The 24,102-nt window shown below is 40.3% G+C and overlaps 1 protein-coding gene across 2 annotated transcripts in view; it reads right to left on the bottom strand.

Annotated features, from left to right (window-relative positions):
• DCT (dopachrome tautomerase) overlaps window positions 1–22,547 on the bottom strand; it is a 34,760-nt gene extending 12,213 nt beyond the window's left edge. The window contains exons 1-6 of one of the 2 annotated variants that reach the window (XM_014864851.3): window positions 21,768–22,547; window positions 13,393–13,692; window positions 11,018–11,118; window positions 10,716–10,882; window positions 7,723–7,902; window positions 5,996–6,131 (exon numbers count right to left, since the gene is read on the bottom strand). In XM_014864851.3, the coding sequence (XP_014720337.2) occupies window positions 5,996–6,131; window positions 7,723–7,902; window positions 10,716–10,882; window positions 11,018–11,118; window positions 13,393–13,692; window positions 21,768–22,158 (1,275 nt within the window). In that variant the 5' untranslated portion in view covers window positions 22,159–22,547. The remainder of the gene's footprint in view (window positions 1–5,995; window positions 6,132–7,722; window positions 7,903–10,715; window positions 10,883–11,017; window positions 11,119–13,392; window positions 13,693–21,767) is intronic. The other variant, XM_044779822.2, reaches the window with a different exon arrangement.
• Between the last annotated feature and the right edge of the window lie 1,555 nt (window positions 22,548–24,102).

Consider the following 24,102-nt stretch of genomic DNA (forward strand, 5'->3'; position numbering starts at 1 on the left):
ACTTAACCACTGTGCCACAGAGCCAGCCCCAGGAAACTGTTCTTATAATCTCTGCTTGGCCACTTACCGGTTTACATCACCTTGTGTTAACCACATTTCTTAGCTTCTCTGAACTTCATTTTTCACATACTTAAAACAAGGAGAGCAGTTTAACATACAGTTTTGTGAAGTTAAAAGGTCATGTTTGCATGACATCCAGCACATTAATAGATGCTCAATAATGTAACGTTCTCCTAACAAAAATTTAGTGAGCACCTGCTAAGTCCCAGGCACTGTTCTAGAGGTTGGATATGGTGTCAGTGATCATAGTAGCTTCTCATAAGCTAGTGAAACCTAGAAAACACATGTTTATATGAACAGAATATTGGGTTTTCAAGAAAAATAAAATATCAAAAGAGGATGTTGTATTTTGTTACTGACTACACAGACAACAGACCACTTTCACTAATTCTCTTATGAAATTTTAGGGTTTTTTCTCTTTCCAGAAGTTATTATCCTATATGAAGAGACAGAGCACAGAAAAGGAAGTGCAAATGGTTCTTTGAATGTATGAAAAGAAGCTGAACTTCATTTATAAGAAGAGAAATGCAGGGGCCGGTCCTGTAGCCGAGTGGTTAAGATCCCATGCTCTGCTTCGGCAGCCCAGGGTTTTGCCAGTTCAAATCCTGGGCGTGGACATGGCACCGCTCGTCAAGCCATGCTGAGGTGGCATCCCACATGCCACAACTAGAAGGACCCACACCTAAAAATACACATCTATGTACTGGGGGATTTGGGAGAAAAAAGGGAAAATAAAATCTGAAAAAAAAAGAAGAGAAACGCAAATTAAAACTCACTGAAATACCATTTTCACCTGTCAGATTGGCAAAGACGAACAGGTGTAATAACCCACTATACCAATGAGAAAGAGTGCAGGAATTGTCACTCTGCTGCACGGCTTGTAAGAGGGAAGATGATTCAGCCTTCTGGAAGGCAATTTGGCACGTCTATCAAAATTTCAAATGCATTTATTTAACCTTTGACCCAGCGATTCTGCTCTCTCGACTTACCCTACACGTCCATTTACTGCAGCATTGTTTAAAAAGCAAAAGATTGGAAACCAGTTAAATGCACATGAGTGGGAGACACGTTAAAAATTTCAAGATAAAGTCACACTGTAGAATACCATAATCCTTAAAAAAGGAGTGAGAAAGTCCTGTATGAACGGATATGGAGTGATTTAGAAGAAGTTAAAAAAACATCTCAGGAGTGTCTATAGTATGCTACCCTTTGGACAAAAAAGTGAGGATAAATAAGTAAACATGTTTGCTTCCATATTTATAAAATATATCTTCAAGAATAGGAAAAACTGATAATGGATTGCTGGAGATGCTTGATACAGGTACTTCATTTTGCGCCTTTTGCATTTGAACCTCTTCTGTGCATTATGCATTTTAAAATTTTTTAACTAAAGAATTTAGGAAACTATGTAACAACCTAAAAATTAAATAAATGAAGTGAAAGTGGAATATCATGTGTAATGTGTGCATTATAATTGCAACTACATAAAACATAGAAGATATGAAAAGAAGCAGAAAAAACTGAGATGGAACTGTGGACATTTTAACATTTTTTTGCCAATATTTCTGTAATTATGTCATTAAAAACCACTAAACTGCTAAAAAATTAGTATAAAACAATGCTGTTTTAATTACTAAAAGTATTAGTCTAATTATGACTGTTCTTTTTTTAAGAAAGATAAATAAAATGGGTCCATTTTTAAGTGCTTCACTCTTGGGGAGAAAAAAGCAATGTCCTATACACTTCTTTTTAAAAATTTCAGTTAAACACATAGTAACTCAGAAGTATTTTATACTTGTTATTATGACCTATTAATCTTACTAGTTGTATTGCAGCCTAGAACAGTGGGGGTTTTACAGGATTGACATAGTGTACTTCCTCAGATCTTTGTTTTTAAAAACTCATTTTCTCTTTTCTTGCTTTTATATCCCTAAATTAATGAACCCATATAATCCAATTGATTATCTTTGTTAAGAAATACCAATGGTAATAAGGCTACTTGTATGTCTTACTCCATTTAGAATTTCAGTGTATAAGGGGGGGAACAAACACACCAGCTATTCAGTGAGGATTAACCATGCAACCTATGAATCCCCCAGCCACAGAGGAATGAAAGAATTGGAACTTGCCAAATGCACCTTTCTAAAGGGATAACATCCAAATACACCCTAAGAATAGTATCTTTAGGAATTGGGGAGAAAATTACTAGTCTCTGATATGTTTCTTTCTTGGCAGTTAACTCAACTATTTAACTTTACAATCTATCCTTTTCCCTATTTTTTTCTTTTCTAGGTTATATCTAAATTTAATATTGAAGACAGCACAACTTAGCATTCCTGTGATCTGATCTTATTTTCCAGGACAAATGTGTGCATTTCCTTCAATTACCTTATTAGAATTAGGAAATATTAGAATTTCAGAGATTGGTTCAGAGTTTTTTCTGTATCTTAATGTTAAACTTTCTTTCACTCATTATTGTGATCACTTACAACTTTGTGTCTCTCTTGCTTGAAGAGATTTCATAAAAACAATTTTAATAAATGTTGTATGCAATGTATGTAACACATTTACATGAATTGCCTCATGAACTTGAAATTTCAGAAGCTGTAACTCTAACTTAAATGCTTTAACCTAGTTCTCAATATGTGAAAAGTCATTTAAGGCTCAAATGGCTTCAACATGAAACTCTTTGTAAACAGCCTACGGTGTTTGTGGATTCTGGAATTAGCGCCAAAACATTCCATCTGTGCCTTCAAAGAAAGGCCGTGGCTTTTTGTTTATTTATACGCACATGATAACACATACCAAAGGAAAACAAAATTTTAAATGTTAAATATGTTAAAAGTAATAAAGACAAGGACAACTAAACATCTGCTATCTTTGAACTATATGTAAGTCATGGAATTCTTCGTCTATAAAGTCATGGCTTCCACCTAAATCAAGAAGAGAAATAATGACTAGAGAGATATCCCTACTGCAGAGCAGGGACATTGATCCCTTAGTGCAGGGGTTGGCAAACTAAAGCCTGTGGGCCAAATAGGCCTTACCGCCTGTTTTTATAAATAAAGTTTTATTAGAACACCACACTCATTTGTTCATATTTTCCCTGTGGCTGCATTCATGCTACAGTGGCAGAGTTCAGTAGCTGCAACAGAAGTCATTTGGCCTGCAAAGCCTAAAATACTTGCTATCCGGTCATTCAGAGAAAAATATTGCCAAGCCTGCACACTTAGTGGGCTTCCTCAAAAGGAGGAGATAAGACATAGCAGTCCTTGAGACAAGAGGCTGAAAATCAAATTACTAGCATCACTCTTATTTCCTTTCATAGGCAAGAAAGATTTGGCGTATAAACCTCAACTTGAAGGAGGATTATGCTGTTCTACTCATAATATTTTGGAGTACTAGATAAGGAGTACTGTTGCATTTGTCTTTATGATAGATTGTGTGTACAAATTATATAATTGAAAATGTATGTTTTAAAAAAGACTTATTTAGAGACATATAGTATAGATAAATAGATTTATAGATACATAGCAGAGAAGGTAGACACCAGAAATGTTTGGCATAAGCTGATGGCTGAGATGATAGCCAGAAAAAGGAGGTGAAAGATAAAGTTAGAACCACTGAACAAGACAGGTATCCTACAGAAGAGCAAAGATGGCTGCAGAGGCCTCACAGGTAAGCCCCCACCTTATTAAAAGTTGGGACCAATAGTCCACATTTCCGACAACTCCTTCATTTATTGCTACCACACAAATAGGAGGGTAGAAACATTTTTTAGGAAGAAGGAATACCTCCACCAACTGCTCCCATCCCAGGATTTCTTATAGCTCACTCTTACCTGCTTCTACCTATCTGGGAGTCCAGAAAGCTACCGGGACCCTCACACCACCAGACAAGGTTAGAATCCTTGGAAGCTCTATCTCTACCCTTGCTCTTCATATCTCCCTTTTTTGTACCCTGGCTGGAGTGAAAATAACCATCATCTTTGAAATACGTCTGACTTTGTATTTGTCAGTAAATCACCTTAGGGCACAACTGTCTACTATGGAGCACAAGACAAGGAAACTTAACTAGGGTTTGCAAATTCAAACCCAACGCATAGTTCTCTAATCCGTTCCCACTCACTACCACAAGACACAGTCATATGTTTATGATGACATTTGTATTGTACTTGACAGTTGCCAGAGCAGCATCATAATATCCTAATTTATGACGAGTTGCTTTAATGAGTACAACACTTTTCCCCAAAGCCAGATCCGGCCTGTGACCCGCACTTTGCAGAGTGGGAAACAGAGGCTCCACATAGTTCAATGAGGCTCCCAAGACTGCACAAGTCAGGACTAAATAGAGCTGATTTGACTTGTAATCCAGTGCTCTTTTGACTATATCATGTGGCCTCCCAGGAGTCCAGAGAAACAAACTGCTGTAAGATGAAGGTTTCAGGATGCATTGTGCTATGGACTGATTTGTGGCCCCTCCTCCTCCAAATTCATATGTTGAAGGCCTAATCCTCAATGTGACTGTATTTGGAGATGGGGCTATAAGGTGGTAATTCAGGTTAAATGAGGTCATAAGGGTGGGGCCCTGAGAAGATGGGGTTAGTTGTCCTTATAAGAAGTACACACCAGACAGCTCACTCCCTTGCTTTTTCTGTCATGTAAGGACACAGCAAGAAGGCAGCGGTCTGCAAGCCAGGAAGAGAACTTTCCCCAGGAACCGAATCAGCCAGCACCTTGATCTTGGACTTCCCAGTCTCCAGAACTCTGAGATATAAATTTCTGTTGTTTAAGCCACCCAGTCTGTGTTATTTTGTTACAGCAGCCTGAGCAGACTAAGACACACTGCTAAGAGTAACATTAAGATCAGGAAAACTCGGGGAAAAAACCATACAGTGTCTGTTTGCTACAGTGCGATCCAACTGGATAAGAATGTAAACTCTAAATACTGGCAAAATAAAAAAGGACCAGCAGTGAAATTTCTTCTTGTAATTGCTCTGAAACCATCTATCCAAGATACGACCCTGAAGACAGACAGACTGTGTTAAAATAGTGGATGGTGAGTGAAGTGTCTGTGGAGCAGATACTTTGTTGGGCTCAGCAGCTGAGAAACAAACATTTATGTTGTCTAAAGCTTCTAAGCCAGCTTCGGTGAGCTTTACTTGAGGAAACAAAGCAGCCTCTGACATCCAGAAGCTGGCCTGGCCCTATCAGCGAGGTCTCGGTGTTCTCCTGTTGGACGTAAACAGGAATGTTACATGGAATATCAACACCAGATAAGGTCACTCTGTGACTGTGATGGATCAGGATAAAACCAAGGCAATTCCATAATCGTGTCTCATCGCAGACAAAACGTGAACATTGTCCAAACCACAAAATACCCAACATGAACATTAGCCCTTTCTGGCTAATACAAGCCACTGCCGCTGCTTTACCAATTAGTCTGCCCACCCTAGAGAGAAGAACTATTGGGATACCCAATCAGAATTACCCCTGCTTCCTGACAGCATCCAATCCAGAGCAAAGCCCTGCTTCCTTAAGCCCTCCCAAAATCACCCAGCAAGAGCCCAAATCCTTTCAGGCTTTTCTAATGCCTGAGACACTCTACTATGCTAACTTATGATACATATTATGCTAAGTTATGACCTAATTTATAATATTATTATGCTAATTTATGAATCCACTTCTGGACTGTAAACTCCTGGCTGGGGTCATTCCAAAGCTAACCATCTCTACAGCATGGGTTTCTGATGAGGAAACTTCAGATGCTATCTAACCACCCCTATGATGCAGATTAAAGTTAATTCACATAGGCATACATCCCATGGTTCACACAGAGAATAAAACACATCCCAAACTTTAATCTTATTGAAAGGCAAATAAATCCAACATATTGTTTAGAAAATTTTTCATCTACTCTGAGTCTTTGAACATACCACAAAAATGGGATCATTGGCCGCAGAATGTGGCAAAGCACTTGTCCCGTTCAGGAAGGAATGAACCAAATTGTGAAGGCTGAGCACTTGAGAGTCCAGGGTCCCATCTGCTTTATCAAACCCTTCCAGGGCATTCCTGAGAGAAATCAGCATGTCAGCAATAAAAGTCATGGATTAATAAAAGTCTCTTTGGATTGTTGCCAGCCTAGACAACACTCTTCTAATTTGAGTTGGGTAGGAAAATGAGAAGCTCTGTCATAGCTAATTAATTAACAATTCGCCCCAACTTTTAAGGATGATCTCCTCTAAGGAGATGGAACTCTTAATCAATGCTACTTCTGTACCTGCTAAGTTGGATTATACCTCTTTTGTGTACTGTATGACAATTAATTATCTTCATTTCTGTCTCCCACGCTGGTCTATAAACTCCTAGAGGGCAGTGACTATATATCCTTCAGATTTTTGTTGCCAGGGCTCAGTACCATGACCAGCACACAGTCTATGATCATTAAATATTTTTTGAGTTAACATATAATCCTCTATTCCTATTTCTCAACTAAAGAGACCTGCAGTTTGACTGTAATACATTCAGCATCCGAAATATATCCCCCAATTCCCCTTATCCTTCTCTTTTTTCCCTCTCCCCATTTTCAGGAAATTCTAATTGTCAATTGTCCATACCCTAACTCAGTGAGCTTCAAATTTAAGCATACATTGGAATCATTGGGGGAAAACACATATTTCATGCCCCACTTCCAGAATTTCTGATTCAGTAGGTGCAGGCTGGATCCCAACAATTTGGAGTTCTAACCAACTCCCAGATGGAGGTCTAGGCACTGAACATTGAGAACCACTCTCTTAACTCAAATCTATACGGATTGCAATCTGCTTCAATAACATTTTTATCACAGTGAAAACAATAATACACACTCTATTTCAAGACAGTCTTAAATTTCACCCTTTACCTCACCTTTGACATCACTCTGAGGGCTGTGACCAACTCCAGCACAGACTCTGAGTCCTGCTACACTTAGCACAACCTCTGCACTCAAGTTCTGTCCACTCTGCCCCTGGCCCCAAATAACCCATCAGTTGTATAGTTTACACACAGTTATGAGAGAGAGAATTCGGTCTGGTAGAAGACCATGAATCTATCTATCCACCATTCTTTTATGGAGCTCCATCTATCTTTGTTTAAAATCATTTATATCCATACATATTTCTCATACTTCTCAAAGTCTTTTTGGAGGGACAAAATTGTTAGCTGGTCTTTAAATTTCAAGCATTGTAATGTCATTGCTATGCTGTAATTTGAGCTGTATTTACTCTGTAATACTCCTCTGAGATTTTAGACCCCAATATGAAAGTCTATGGCTGACAAATTTTTTTAAAAAAATAAAAAGAAAGAGTATGAGCAAATATTCTAAATGCTGTCTTTAATGAGTTCCCTGGTCCTGAAGACTACCTCTATTTTTACAGAAATTAGAAATACAAAAGATGCTTTTGAATAGCTAAGTTAGGAGATGTTAAATCTACACTATTAATTATAGTGGATGGATGATGACTTTCCTAACACTGACCTCTTGTTATCCAGTCCTATCAAGCACTTCTCCATTACTTAGCTTTGTAAACGTCTCCCAAGACCTGGATTTCCTTCCAGGTTGTAACAGGCATGAAAATCTGAAAGTGTCAAAAAATGCCAGTCTAGCAGAGTTCAGAGCACCAACCTGAAGCTGAAGGTAGAGTTCTGAAAAAAAGGAGGATTGTCAAACTTCTTGAGAGACAGACAATCTTGTATGTCGTGTAAGGTTGGTAATTTCTCACTGTTTCTTCCCGCTTGATTTCTTCTCAACAAACCTTCGTAGGTTCCATTACACAGGGTGACCCGGCGGTTGTAGTCATCTAAGCTAAGATTTGTAAGGAGATTAAAGATAATATGTCAATTCATGGATAGAGAGTGTCATAACTTTGGGCCAAGTAACCCAATCAGGTCATGATAAAATTTTATTACAGCTACCTTACAAGGGTCAAAAATACGTGCTAAAACTACTACCTCTGAAAGTAATTATGGATTAAGGAGTTTCAAAAACCAAGATCCCATAAAATATCAATATATCCATAAAGATGAAGAATAATTACCATTCCACTGGAGAGACAGTAAGAATAATTACCATTACAAGGCAAGACGGTGACTCCTGTCATGCGCATTTGAATCTGAAGTAACTGAAAAGAGACCAGGGTGGCCCGTGTTATACTGAGCTAAGCCAGTTTGGGCAGAAATGTCTGTGTAAACTGGGAAAGCGTTTTAGGCAAACGGAAGGCAGATGGAGGTGGTCAGAGTAAAAACAGATGAAACTATACAGAGGAGAGGCATTAGCAGAAACGTTGTATTAGAACATGTTCCAAGGCAGTAGGGATGGTTATGTGGCAAACATGGAGGCTGAGGAGGGGCCATGCCATGAAAGGTTATATCCTACACGTCTGTTACGGTCTGGAATTCCACCATCATAGCATTATTTCATTGGTAGACATAAAAATTTAAAGATGTTTCTCTGTGGCTTTTAATGGGTGAGGGCATGGTGCCGGGGATGTGAGAATGGAATCAGCACAAGCATGAGGGTGAAAGAGGCCAGTGCCTGAAAACTAGGCAAAAAAGGCCTCCAAAGCTGCATTTCCCCAGTGTGTTCCGGTGAGACGATCTGTGCAATAAAGGTGCCGGGTCAGTGAGTGCAGTGCAGGCCCCTCTTGAAGAATAGCGATACGCTTACATAAGAAAGGCTCTTTACGTTCTAAAATTAAAAAATCTTTTCAACTCAGCATTCCTTAAATTTATTGGATCATAGAAATCTCTTTTCATGTCCTACCTATTAATACCCCAAGGCACTGTGAGAAATGGTGTTTTATGAAATTACACTAAGTCATGTAAAAAGCGCCTACCACGTCCCTACATATTCTGGAGCACTGTCTGGAGGGCTGTAGGAAAATCTTAAGATGCAGAAGATGGGACCCCTGCTAGCCAGGCCTAGACCCCTGAAAACACACGCACGCCCAGCCTGGGAGTGTTGGCAATGAAGCTCTGTGCCATGAGTAGTCGAAAGATACAGAAGAGGGAAGCTAGAGTAGTGGGGTTAAAAACAGGAGGATTTCGTAGGAAACAAATGAATAAAGGAAGCCAGATGAGTTCCTTGAGGAAGCGTTTTCTGCATGTGTTCCGGGAAACAGAAACAAATTCAAGGGATCACTAAGGACAGAGCTCTTCATGGGCTGCGGGCTGCTGGTCTGCGTGTGTGTTCTTTGGTACTTCAGAGGCCATTCTCCCCTGCCCCATGCCTGTCCTCTCAACTCACTAGCACCCGTGGCCCAGCCCTACCAGACTGCTACAAGAGACTTTTCTAGCTTCAGACCTGATGTCCCCTCCATCTAGGACACACTCACCACCCTCCCCTACATCTAGCTGAGGTCTGTGCCTACTTAAAGTCCCTGGATAATCATCCCCACCTGTTAGAGACTTTTCCTGACTCTCTTCTTGACTGTGCACATATGTCTATTAAGATACTTCTCACGTTGTTTTGTAACTTGTTTACAAGCAATTTACCTTTGTAAACACAATATGATATTCAAAAGGGAAGCTATATTTTATTCATCCTTGTATTCTCAGCACTATTACACTGCTTAGAATATGATCAGTGCTTAAGAAATGTAGGCTGAATGCAGGAACTACTTCTAATTTTGAAACAGCTGATCTCAAAATGATGGCCAAGCCCAACAGGCACATGAAAAGATGCTCAACATCACTAATCATCAGGGAAAAGAAAATCAAAACTAGACTTATATACCATCTTACACCCATCAAAATGGCTATAATCACCAAGACAAAAAACAACAAATGTTGGAGAGATTGTGGAGAAAAGGGAGCCCTCATACACCACTGGTGGGAATGCAAACTGGTGTAGCCGCTGTGGAAAACAGTGTGGAGACTCCTCAAAAAATTAAAAATAGAAATATCATATAACTCTGTTATCTCACTACTGGGTATTTACCCAAAGAACTGGAAAGCAACAATTCAAAGAGACTTATGCACCACTATGTTCACTGCAGCATTATTCACAATAGCCAAGACATGGAAGCAACCCAAGTGCCCATTGACAGATGATTGGATAAAGAAGATGTGGTATAGATATATACAATGGAATACTATGCAGCCATAAAAAGGGACAAAATCATCCCATTCACAATCACATGGATGAAGCTTGAGGGCATGATGTCAAGCGAAATAAGCCAGAGAGAGAAAAACAAACACCATATGATTTCACTTATATGCAGAATATAAACAAACTCATGGACAAAGAAAATAAATTAATGGTTATCAGGGGAAGGAGGGTGGAGGGTGGGTACAAGGGGTGAAGTGGCATACTTATATGGTGTATGACAAACAAAACCTCACTATGTTATAAGCTATTATGAGCACAATTAAAAAAGTTAATGAAAAAAAATGATGGCCAAGCATACTTAATTCACAAATGTGGTTTCCATACCTCTATTTTTTTATTAAAGGGCTTATAATTTTTTAAACTCCCATCTCCCTCAGGAAAATCATTTTCAGAAACATCTAAACAGAACCCAACATGCATTTGAAACTGAAATATAGAGTGACTCTCCATCTCTCAGATGTAAGAAAATGTGGTGTCTGGATTTCCATTGCAGGTACATGTGCCATTACCTATCACAGACAATTTCCCAGCTGGAGAATCTTGAATTCTGGCTGATCAGCATCGGATCATCTTGTCTTGCTGCCCCAAGAAGCTGGTCGGTACACACATCACACTCATTCCTCCCAGTGGCAAAGTTCCAGTAGGGCAAAGCAAAGGACTCATTGCCAGTGAGTCGCTACAAGCAAAGGGCATACCTAGTCATTTAATTCACGCCATCAGATACAACAAGAAAGAGAGTAGAGCAAAGACTGATATGAGTCTCCAAAATTATAGCAAAATTAAAAGAGCCAAATGTATAGTTTTCACCAACCTGGAGATCTCTTTCCAGCCACAACAAATGGTACCGGTGCCATGTAACAAAGGCAGGTCCTTGGTGTGAGAAGTCAATGGCCTTATATGGGCGCCCTGGTCCTAAACAATTGGGAAACTAATTAAAGATCACAGAATAAAGTTTTTTAAATGTTAAACCTTACCTGGGATGTGTCTACAGAGCCAATAAGTCCATGATGTTTTAGTTGGAAAAAACTGTTTTTGTCATTCATCTCTCCGAAAACAACATCAACAAAACAATTTCAGAAGCAACTAGCATTTTTGGGATAAATCCTCCTTTATCTCTCTTAAGTTTGATAGTTGACAGAGATCCGGAGAAATTCAGGTCACTTTCAGCTTTAAGAGCCCCGATTATAGGGGCCGACCCCGTAGCACAGCGGTTAAGTTCGAACGTTCTGCTTCTCGGTGGCCCGGGGTTCACCGGTTGGGATCCCAGGTGCAGACATGGCACCACTTGACACGCCATGCTGTGGTAGGCATCCCACATATAAAGTACGGGAAGATGGGCACGGATGTTAGCTTCAGCGCCAGGCTTCCTCAGCAAAAAGAGGAGGACTGGCAGTAGTTAGGTCAGGGCTAATCTTCCTCAAAAAAAAAAAAGCGCCTGTTATATATTTAATTTTCAAGCAACATGTCATTAAGATGAAAGAAGAGTATCCAAAGGAGTAGATCATTGAGACCTAAATGAAATACATTTTTAAAAGACATTTTCTAACCTAGTCCTTACAAATGCACATATTTATAAGAGAGGGATTAATTAATAATAAAGTAACTTTAACTACACTTAGTCCTAATTCAGCATTTATAGAACCAAAAAGGACTCCCACAGATTTTGCCTCAGCCATCAATCAGTTGCAACTACTAGCTGACAAGCATGGCTGCCAAGACTAGACGAGAGAAAAATACATTCAAACCGATTTGGCTGGCCACTGGAACTACCAATTTGAGTGAAACGCTTTGGGCAATTTAATGACCTCCTTACTGCCTGTTCCATCCTTCCTCCCTCTTTCATAACAGCTTTTGAAGGCTATGTAGAAACTTTCACTAACTTTAGTTCTTTTTGAAAGTATCTATAATAACTTCAGAGAGATGAACAGACATGAATATAAATTTAATTCCTGGATACGACCAGAAACTATAGTTTTCTTTTCCTCTTGAGAGACAACCCTCTCATAAAGCAAAAATTCCTCAGAGTGATGACAGGAAAACCATGAAAGTTTATAGCCAGAAGGGCCTCCGTAGCTATCGATAAAGAAAGACAGATGCTTACCTGTGGGGCGCGTTTTAAAAAGACTCACACTGAGGAAAAAACTGTTCTCGCTGCTGTTGGCTACACAGTCCATTTAAAATGTTTTACTGTGGAACAAAGTTTAAAGTTCTCAAAACAAAATGATGAGGGGGAATCAAGTGATGGGGAAGGAGTGATAGACATGAGGACAGAGAATTCCTGATGAGAATCCGACTGTTCAAAGGGAGCGCAAGGTCTCCATGCACCCTAACCCCAATGAGGGGCCCCAAAAGTGGAGACTTGTAGGTATAGCCAAGGCTCAGGACTGCACTGAGCAGAACCTGGAAGGGATTCAAGCCCTCCTGCAGCTAACTACTGTCTACGGCTTTCGCTTTCTGAAAATAACTGAGGATGAAGTTGGACCTACAAGATTAATGACCTTCCTAACAGATAACTCTCCATTCCAAGTGCTCCCAGGCCCAACTTTTAGGGTCTGGAAGGGCAGGGCACCATTTTCTCAACTATCCCACATAACTGGCTCAAAGGGCTAAGCTAAGCTATATTGCTGTGGCTTAGCTTATGCTTTTCCTTGACAATACAACCCCAAAAAACTTGGGGATCCCAGCAGTGCATGGACATCATAAATGAAGGCCTGAAAGTCCGTAGACTAATACCTGTGAGTTTAATGAGCAATACCTTCCAATAAAAACACTTCAACTCTGCACAAAGAAGCTTCGTGTGCTTCAGTGCATGTTCAGTTAGCGCCTCCAATTTGAAGAAAAGGTCAGAGAGGCCTTCCATGGCCAGATTTAGAAAGGTTTCCTTCTGGAATCAAAACGGATTTGCCTCCACTTCACCAACTCTTGCCTTTGAAGATTAAGAGCTTCATTGAGAAGAGTTTAGACTTTGAACCCAAAGTACAAACTGCAAATGTCTGCAGCCAACGTACAGGAAGAAACAGCTCCATTCCATCCTAGGCAGTATTTGACTATTCCATGATTTTCCTAAGCCTAACTCTTCCTTGAGATTGTTCTCTTGTTAATTAACTTACCTGAAATGACTTCCCACCCACTCATCCCCAATCCCAAACCTGTAATAATATACCTTAAGCTAAGGAAAAAACCTACCTAATAGTGTATCTCTAACAGAATAATAATGGAGCCACACAAAGAAATCATAAATGCTGCAGTTGGCAATCTGTGGCTGGGTCCCATTTGGCCCAAGCAGCCCAAGCCAGTGTTGCGTGGTGATCACATAGTCGGGGTGTGTGGTGTTCTTCGCGAGATCTAAGGCACCCAAAAACTGCTCCCTCTCCTGAGGAGTCAAGGAATGGATATTCTGCCGAACAACTGGCGCTTTCTTCCGATCACAGTTGGGGCCAGTCCAGCCAAACTTGCAGTCTCCACAGTTATAGCCAGCAAAGTTTCCTAGTTTATTTTTTAAAAAGAGAGAGAGAGAGAAAGATGGAAAAGGAAATAAGTTTATATAGTTTGGAAGAAATTTCCAAATTTGAACTCTGGGGTAGAATGGAAGAGAAGATGAAGGTGATGACAAGAGGGCAAAGGCAGTCAATTTCCTTTCCTTACCCTCCTCTTGAAAGGTTCCTATCTCCAAGGGGACTGAACACTAGAAAGTTCCCGAGAAATATTCCCAGCAAAGAAATAGGATGTGAAATGCGTTACATGCTGTTATGAGCTGAACTGTGTCCCCCTGAAATTCATATGTCGAAGTCCTAAGCCCCAATATCTCAGTATTTGATTGTATTTGGAGACAGGGTACTTAAAGGAGTAATTAAGTTAAAGTGAGGTCAATAGGGTAGGCCCTAATCCAATATGACCAAGGTCTGTATAAGAAGAGGAAATTTGGACACAGTTAGTTACAGAGGGAAGGTCATACGAAGGAAGATACAGGGAGAAGACAGCCAAACCTCCTGACACCTTGATCTGGGACTTTAGGCCTCCAGAATGTGAGAGAAGGAATTTCTGTGTGTCACCCAGTCTGACGTACTTTGTAATGGAAGCCCTAGCAAACTAATACAGGCACTGCTTGCTAGGCTTTCCTTCCTCTCACAGATCATGCTGGAGGGGGTTCTTCCTGTGTCCTCTCCATGCTCCCATCCAGGGGCTGAGCAGCAGCCTTGGATGTCAACACTGCCCCTCTTGTCCTGTGGCACACACAATAAGGCCGACACAAAACAGTTCATTGATTTAGAGAAGGAAGAGAATATACCCCAAGCTAAAGGTGGAAGCAAAATAAATAAGCTGATTTCCAGGAATTTAGGTGAAATCTAACATTAAAAAAGCTAGCTTATTTCACAAAGGAGACAGAGTTAAGACAAAATCAATGGCAGCTGGCAGGTCATAAAGCTGAATTAGCTGCCATAGTGTCAGGAAGTGTAGATCACTGCAGGGTTGCCTGTCGTCTGCACAAATGCCTTTCCTTTATCAACCCCGGCACTGAGCCCTGGTCGGCTCGAGCTCTAAGCACCTTTCTGATTAGCGTCTGAAGTTTAAATTATTGTCGCTGCCTCTGACTTTTTCCATCTTAGGCTTGATTATTGCTTTTGGTATGATAAGCGCCTCATTACTAGGTGGCAATAAGTTAGAGAGTAAACATTTAAATATTATTGAGGGCCGGCCCCAAGGCAGAGTGGTTAAGTTCGCACGCACCAATTCGGCGGCCCGGGGTTCCTCTGGTTTGGATCCTGGGTGTGGACATGGCACCACTCATCAAGCCATGCTGAGTGGGCATCCCCCATAGCACAACCAGAAGCACTCACAACTAGAACATACAGCTATGTTACTGGGGGGCTTTGGGGGAAGAAGAAGGAAGAAAAAATAAATAAATAAATATATAAATAAGTATTATTGCAGTGAAATGTTGAAACAAGAGGGGATAATGATATTTATCTCCTAAGGGATTAGAGAGGTTATGTAAAGTATTTACAGGGAGGTGACCTGCTCCCTTGCCCTCCTCCTCCATCTGACGCTCCCAGACCTTTGTACTTGCTCTTCCTTCTGTCTGCAACACTTTTCCCTCATAGTCTCCCTAAGTTCCTTTTTGCCTGGGTTACCTACTCTTCCTTTAAGGTTCAGGATGGGTCTTCTGCAACGTCTTCCTTGACTCCACATGTCAGAGTCAGATGCTCCCACGCTGTTCTCCCTGTGTTTGTAACCCCCTGTTCCCCTTTCATTGACTTGACCACACCGACTGCAATCATCTACTTGTCTCAGCTACAGACAACTGGCGCATGCTTGGCCTTGTACAAAATGAATATTTGTTGGATGAATGAAAGAAATATAAAGCTAAATCACCACAAGGTATGCTTTAAATCTCTTACAATTTTGGTTGTCAATTCTACTTCAATAAAGCTGAAATTTAAAAATAGTTAATTAATAAAAGAACGAAGTATAAAGCATGTAGCAGATAATTCAATAAACATAAAACTTCTTCCTCTCTCTCCTATCCTTGTGGATTAGAAAGAAAAGTGGGCTCTATAAATAACTTTGATAAACTGTAAGTACCAAAATAGAGTAAGTAAAAAATACTATGACCATAGTAGAGAGAAGTTTATTTGGATTGCTAAAGGAAGAGAAAATTTTCCAATAGCATGAAAACAAAATGATTAGCACCTGTACTACGTAAAGAAAATGCACAGCATCCTTTTCTATTAACCCAATGGATTTTTGGATGGCTAAAGAAAACGTTCCTAAAAATATCGTAAGTAGGAAGAATTTTTTTAAAAAGTAGTTGATTTTTTGGGTTCTTTCCTTTTGTCATATACAAAATATTCTATCTACCCTTACATAGCTCGTTATCTGTATTCTCCTATGTTTCAACACCATACGAGAACGTAAGTAAAAACTACTTAAAAGGAAAAATTCTACTGGTCTCAAGACTGAAGATCATGTTGCTGAATAGTTTGAGTTAAACATTAAATTTTATATTGATTACCAGAGTGAAGCTACTAAATACAAAATATTAAATCAATGTTTATTGAGCAGTTACTATAGTATTGAAGCTATGCAAGGTGCTTCAGGCTTCATGGAGCTTGGTGTCTATTTATTTTCCCTCAGGGTACCTACTAAAATTGTATAATATCTATTTTTAAAACATCTTTGATTAAAACATATCACCAACTCTGGCAGCTTTTACAGGAATAGTGTATTTTTTGAGGAGTAATCGAACGAAACGCACCTGAAGAATACTAACCATCCAAACTTCCAGCTGTTTGCCTATAGCCACAGCTCTATGACAGGAGAGTAATTCCTTCCTTCAAAATACTAAGAAATAGCACATCTAAATTTTGTAATAATAAATTCAATACCTTTCTATATTTAAAGGCATAAAACTTATCTTTGAATTTTGGGGTCTCGTTGTGGAAATTGAGTCGTTCATACCTTAGGCCTTAGTTTTAAGATTCCTGCACTTTCTTTACCACAGTTCTTTTTGGTGGCTAGAAACAAAATTACCAATAAGCAGTTATCTCTCTCCTTCATTTACTCAACAAATGATTTATTAACACCTACAACCTAAAGGGCAGACAAAACTAAGTGTGCCTTCCTCTGTTCCTACAGCTTCACGTCCGTTCATACAAATTACCGCACTTGGTAACTTTGCACTTAACCTCCCAGAGCCTGTCATTTTAGGATAAGAATTCTACTTTATAAGGTCCTTATGGAAAACAAGCATGTTAATATATTAGAGCACTTAGAACAGGGTCTGGTGCATAGTAAGTTCTATATGAAGTGTTATTACACTAGTATTACTAGATACCACTTCTCAAGTAGTACTGTATTAGCATTTGTTTCATATCTGTCTGACTCATCCACTACACTTTGGACACATTAAAGATCAAGCTGGGCTTTTTACTTTTTGCACCCGAAGGGCCTAACATAATCAGTGCTAAATAAACATTGGTTGGGTAGGTGATGAAGGAATCCGTGAATAATTGAATAAAAGGCATTAGGCGCTAGAAGTTACAAATATAAATAAGGCACAGTGCCTTCCTCTAGTGGAGATGAATGACGGACATGTGCACGATGAAATATGGGCACAAGTCTAACTGTGGGAGAGTGAAAACAGGAATAAACCAAGCGCCATGGACAGCAGAAGACAAAATGAGCAATTCTAAGTCAGGAGACCAGAGACGCTTCACAGCTCTTTTCACATACCACAGTTGCCCCCGCAAAGCACTGTGGACGTACTAATAAGAAAGCATTTGTCTGGATTTGAGCTCACCCAGGACCCAGAAATGTAGTCAGTAAAAAAAAAAATACCTTTTCCAGTGCGTCTCAGAGAAAACACGCCACAGCTATGCAGTCAGGTCCCTTTCATTGCTGAGCTTCTAAACCTGCTCTAAAGAATTCGTCGTTTCACTGAAGACAATTGCAAAGTGCAGCAACATGAAAGCCTTGCACACAAAATGTTGATTTCTTTAATTTAGATTTTGTAGTAGTTCTTTGCATCAGATTTAACATGAGTTCATTTTTTCTGTTAATACACTAATAGCAGCAGCAAAAAATTTAAGACAGGCTTTTTAGAACAGATTGTGTTATCTTACTGGGAAATGGAGAGAGAAAAAATAAAGGATCCCTAGATGATGCCAGTCTATCATTGAGTATGTCCTTGAGCAAAAATTAAACTTAAAAAGTCAAAGTCCTCTTTCTACAGAGGACTGGGATAAAAACAGAAAGAGATGCCACAACTGGAAGGACCTGCAACTAAGATATACAGCTATGTACAGAGGGGTTTGGGAAGATAAAGCAGAAAAAAAAAAGAAGAAGATTGGCAACAGTTGGTAGCTCATGTGCCAATCTTTAAAAAAAAAAAAAAAAAAAGAACAGAAAGAGAGTGAGAACAGTGCACGTTCCTACACGAGTGGCAAAAGCTCAAACTCCGAAGGCTATTAGACTAAATGAGCTTAAAGACTACCGATTAGTGAATTTACAAGGAGTTCTAAATAGCCTATTCCTTTTAATTAGAGATTCTATTATTTTAATAACAATACTTCATACTCACACAGGGCCTTTCATCTACAGAGCTCAAAAGGATTTTACAAGTGTGGTTTCACCATTATCCCCATTTCAGAGATTGGAAAATGGAAGCACTTAGTCACTTGTACAAACAAGAAGTTCTTAGACAACAGTTAACTACTTGGTGCTCACGTTTTTCAAAAGGCCAAAGACAAAGCTGCAACTGGTATATTCTCTGAAATGCCAACTGGCAGGTAACACTGTAGGGTGAATGGCGAATGCCAAAGTTTCCTGAAATTCGCCTTTTTCTGACAGTTAAGTTCAGTAATTTTTTTTGTTTCTATTTATTCCCACAAAGAATAGAGATGTTCTCTGTAGAGAATTTGAGCACATAATTTAGGGTTTTTCTCCTTCAGAGTTTGTATTTATTTCTCTGTATTAGGCTAAAATCTTTTACCAGCTTCAAAATCATGGAGACTGTGGTGTGTTTATTTTCTTTAATTTTATCTTATTGTGGGAAGAACATTAACATGAGACCTAGCCTCTTCACTTATCTTTAAGTATACAATACCTTATTCTTGACTCCACATACAATGCTGTATAGATCTCTAGAACTTATTCATCTTGCTTAACTGAAACTTTGTGCCCATTTATTAGTAACTCCCATTTCCCCCTCCCCTGGTACCTGGTAACCAGTATTCCACTCTTTGATTCTATGAATTTGACTATTTTAGATACCTCAAACTAGTGGAATTGTGCAGTATTTGTCTTTCTATGACTGGCTTACTTCACATAGTGTAATGTCCTTCAGGTTCATCCAAGTTGTCACATGTTGCAGAATTTTCTTCTTTTTTAAGGCTGAATAGTACTCATTTGTACATATATACCACTTGGCTAGGATGTGGAGAAATTGGAACCCTTATGGACTGTTGGTAAGAATGCAAAATGATGCAGCTGCTGTGGAAAACAGCATGGAGGTGTCTCAAAAAATCAAAAATAGAACTAGCATATGATCCAGCAATCCCACTTTTGGGTATTTATTCAAAAGAATTGAAATCAGGATCTCAAAGAGATATTAGCATTTCAATGTCACTAAGCACTATTCACAACAGCCAAGATGTGGAGACAACCTAAATGCCCATTGACAGATAATTGGTGTGTTTATTTTCCCACTGAATTAACAAAGTTCAGTGTTATCAACAGTCTGGTTGCCAGAAGTTAATCTACCTTTCTTCCTTAATAAATTTTGGGTGACCTCAGAAGAATCCCAAGGGTCCTATTTGCAAAAGATTTATGAAGCTACCAGAAACGAGGGCTTTGGGGCATTCAAGATCAAGTTTCAATTTGAACACTGCCTCCTTAACCATGAAAAAGCTACCCTAGGATGGCAAGCAGCTCTCTTTTTGAGGAAGAATAAACTGAAGAGTATGTGTCTTGCTCTGGGACATATGACACATCACAGTGATTATTGTGTATACTAAGTAACTTTCCAGCTCAGCCACTAAGGACTAAGTCTGGTGCCCTGAAACTGAAGGAAAAAAACCATCTAGTCAACATAAGTGGAGCCATCCAAAGTTAGGATGGAAAGAGCTATGGTCCTGAATGAGTCTAGACAGATCAAATCACGGAGGAAGGAAGGCAAGCCACAGCCCAGGAGTGGGTCTCGGGGGGTAGCCGTGGCCTTGAGAATGGTCGGAGATGGAGATTATACCCACTGAGGAAGCTCTGCTTCCAAGGACTGGCCTGTAGACATTCAATGTCCTTACAGCCTGGACTTCAGGACAGGCCCTGTTTCTGGCCCACTGCCTCTAGGGTATGTTTATCCTCCTCAGGGCAGGGATCCTTTTTATATTTTGAACGCAGGTCACTGTGACCCTAAATTCCTGTCACTTATGGAGGAATATTTATAATCATTCTCTCAGGAAAGAGAGATGGCAATTATCCCTTCGATTCTGCCACTTTCTATTTTTCCATCCCCCCCACCTGTTTTTAAAAGAAACTTGTTAGCAAGGTCAAAAAAATAAAGTAGATGATGATAAGAAGAGTTAACAGTTATATCTGTTTCCTAATATCTTCTGCCAAAGGATTCTATAAAATGGACATTCTCAACCTTTGTAAGTTGTGTCACTCTATCTTTGATTGACCTGGAAATCAGTGTTCCAGAAGAATTTTTGAGTCATAGACAAAGAAGTTACTGTGTTGTGTGGTTTCCAATCACAAAGGTAATATGAAATTTACTGCTTCTCAGACTGAAAAGCCATGAGAATACAAGATAATGTCTACAGAAGCAAATGCTCGATTAGCTTAGGAAAAATAGATAACATATATTCACTATGCTATTTAAAACTTGTCACAATGAACATCCAAGGCAAAACTAACAGTTCCTCTGAATCACAGAATTAACAATGTGACTACAAAATGATGATAAAGCCAGAATGTTTTAAAAGTTAAGAAAATCTAGCATCTTTCCTCCATCAACATCACAGTCCTTTTACATTCCCTTAGTTTACTTTTTTATACCCTTATATAGCTCAAATATCTCTATTTTCCTCTGTTCCAGCATCATATGAGAATATAGGTAAAAAAAAACTAAGAAGGAAAAATTCATCTGCAGCTGGACATTGTAGAACACTGCCCACCGGCTTTGGTAAAGATGCCGCTGATGTTTTTTGCATTTCAAATGCCCTCTTAGGCTTCGAGTATTTATCTCGCTGTGCATGGTTGCCGAACACTGGAGGGAGCACTACTGAGGAGGATTTGAGAAGGCTCAGAGCAGCCAGAGGAATAAGAAACGCACAGAAATTTCAAAGAAACAGGTAATAGGAGAGACCAAGGTATAAAAGAGGAACACAGCAAATTTTGAGATGCCCACATCAAACCCAGGCAAGAGTGAAAAAGAACCTTGTTATACCTCCCTTCCCCAGCCCACTGAGAAAGCTCTGTCCTGCCACGTCTCTCCAACTTTGGCAAAGTTACAACCCAGTCATAATCTTAACAAGCAAGATGCACCCTGCTTGAGACCTGTTCAAATCGTTAGAAATGCTGAGACTAGGACTAAAGAACACCTGCCCTCGACGCCTGTCTTCCAGATGCCAAGTCTCGCCCACCCCCTTGAACTCCTTAGAATGCCCACCCCTGAGAACAAGTGCAAACTCATTCCAGAAGGAGAGGGCACAGAATTGATCTTGAAAGGACTTGCTCTGAGTTTCAAAGCTGACTCTTGAGCTCTTTAGCTTCCTCTTCCAACAAACAAGCCCATGGTATGTTGGCATGAGTTCATACCCAGGCTTGGCCCATGTGATATTTATTTAGCTTCCATAACTAGATGTATAGAGGATGTGAAGAATACACCAAGACATCAGCCTTACTCAATTCACTGCCTACAAAAAAGAAACTTGGTTTGCCTTTCAAAGCCTAGTATAATACTGACAAGGTCTCATCTGTTCCTTAGAAGAGGCTCCTTTCCCAGCTGGGCCCTCCCTACCCAGCTTGGAGCGTGCCGAGTCTGCTCACAGCGGCTCCCTCACCTGTGCACTTGCAGGTCCGGTTGAAGAACTTCCTTGGCCACCGTTCTCGGTCATCCTGGTTTCGCAAGATGTAAGGACCGCTCCAGGGTCTGGTGTCAGTTTGCACCTCTGTGCACTGGCCCCGGCCCTCCTGAGAGCCACAGACATTGGCCGGCTCCATGCCCAGTGGCGGGCAGCACTCCTTGGACAGCAGACTGTCCACCGTCATGCAGACCCGGGGGAACTGCGCCCAGGCTCCAGGCAGGAGTCCACAGCCCAGGCAGCTGAGCAGAAGCCCCCACCGAAGGGAGCTCATGGCTTTATAACCAGGAGAACTCTCTTGCACTTTCCACTCCTTGCTTCTATCCTGCCTTTCTCCTTGTCTTCCACTCTTTGGCTCTTGAGCATTCATTCAGTTTTTGATTTTGGAGGATTGGTATATTTTGGCATATTTTTGTTTTTTGTTCTTTTCCTCTGCTCTTTAAAAAATACCCACAAAAATCATAGAACGCACGTGTGTACATGCACATGCACAGACTATTCTATGTGATTCAAACAACTAAAACAAATTTAATTCCATCAGAAGCGCCTCTAACAGCCAGAATTAATGAGGGTAGCGCTTCTCACCATCTTCCCCCCATTAAATCAGGCTTTATCTAATGGAGTTAATTTACGGAGCGCTCCAGTCACAGGACTTATTATGCTGGTATTTCTAAACCCCTCCTTCCCTCCTTAGCCCATGACTTTAATTGCCTTGAACTCAGTTCAAAAGCCAAATGCCGTGCTGCGGTTATTCTGTCTGGCTTGCCAAGCCACGGGGCCTTGTGGGTTTGTGTAAGGGCTGGGAGAAGCCGTCATTAGGGGGATTAGTATTGCAGAAATCCTCATCGTTAGCACATGACCCAAAGTGCACAGTGAAGTAGATAAAGTTTCTGGCTTTGTTTCAAGAGGGCAAAACCATCTTCATTATCTGGGCTCGCGTGCTCCAGCCAAGCTTGTGACCTCAGACTTCCCAGGGAGTCAATAGATGCACTGAGCTCGTTGTCAAAGGCCCTTTATAGACAAGTGCGCATTGCTAACTACATTTCACTCCTGACTGCTTCCTGACGTGCTAGAAAGACCGCTACAGGAGGTCACACAACTTCAGAAATAAAGAAACATTTATTTAGGGCTGACGTACAAACAATTGCTTTGTTCCACAATTAGGGACCCTTTTCCCTCCAAATAATAACTTACTATTCTCTTATGCAGCAGATTTTTTTAATTATACAAAGTATCACACCACCAGAAATTCAAAATTGTCACTATCTGATTGTAAGAAAGGCAGTGGGACAATTTGGAGCAAGCGCTTGCAAGTGACATCTTTTGATTTATGTTAAAGTTAAGCGTTGTCAAGCTTCAATCTAGAAGGCAAAGCCTCCCCCACTGCTTCTGAGGGCAGCGAGGGGAGCATCCAGACCAGCAGTGGTGGCCACTGTCAGAGCATGCATTTACCCCTTCATGGTGGAACCAAGACTGTCTAGGCGCCAAAAGGGCCTGTAGAGACAGCTGATGTAAAACTTGTTCAAACAGTTTCAGAGAATAATTTATATGGGGGCATAAAGATTCAGAATGCTATATTCTAAAGCAAAATCCTAGGGTTAAAAATATTTTTCTCTAGCTGTTCCTGTCCCATGTACTTCTGTGTCACCCCCATGATATTAAGTTGTTGTGACTAATTAAATGGCACTTCTCAACTCTGGCTGTGCACCAGTGCCAGTTGGTACCCCAAGCCCATTAAAGCAGAAGCTCTGAGGTTGTGGCCCAGACTTCAGCATTTTTTGTAAGTTCTCCAGACCATTCTAATGTGCAGTCAGAGTTAAGAATCACTGGGTCAGGATAAGCCGCAGCTCCAAAAGAAATGTGGAATAGATTCAGCTAGAAGATTCCATATGTGTTAGTTTTCCCAGGCTGCCTTAACAAATTACCATAAACTGCATGGCTTAAAATAGCAGAAATTTGTTCTCTTGCAGTTCTGAAGACCAGACATCCAAAATCTATGTGTCAGTAGGGCTATACTCTCTCTGAAAGCTCCAAGGGAAAATCCTTGACTCTTCTAGCTTCTGGTGGCTGCTGCCATTCCTCAGCTTCCTTGGTTTTGAGGTCACATCATTCCAATCTCTGCATAGCCACCCGGCCTTCTCCTCTTGTGTCTGTGTCTCTCCTCTGTGTGTCTAAGGACACTTGTCATTGGATTTAGGGCCTACCTGGATAATCCACAATGATCTTGATAAACAAATGGCAAGCAATAGGATATATTGGAGTATATGAGGAAGCCATTTGGTGTAAACCTAATTTAGTCTAACCTTGTTTTTTT

Source organism: Equus asinus, chromosome 11 (genome assembly GCF_041296235.1).
Source record: "Equus asinus isolate D_3611 breed Donkey chromosome 11, EquAss-T2T_v2, whole genome shotgun sequence".
NCBI lineage: Eukaryota > Metazoa > Chordata > Mammalia > Perissodactyla > Equidae > Equus > Equus asinus.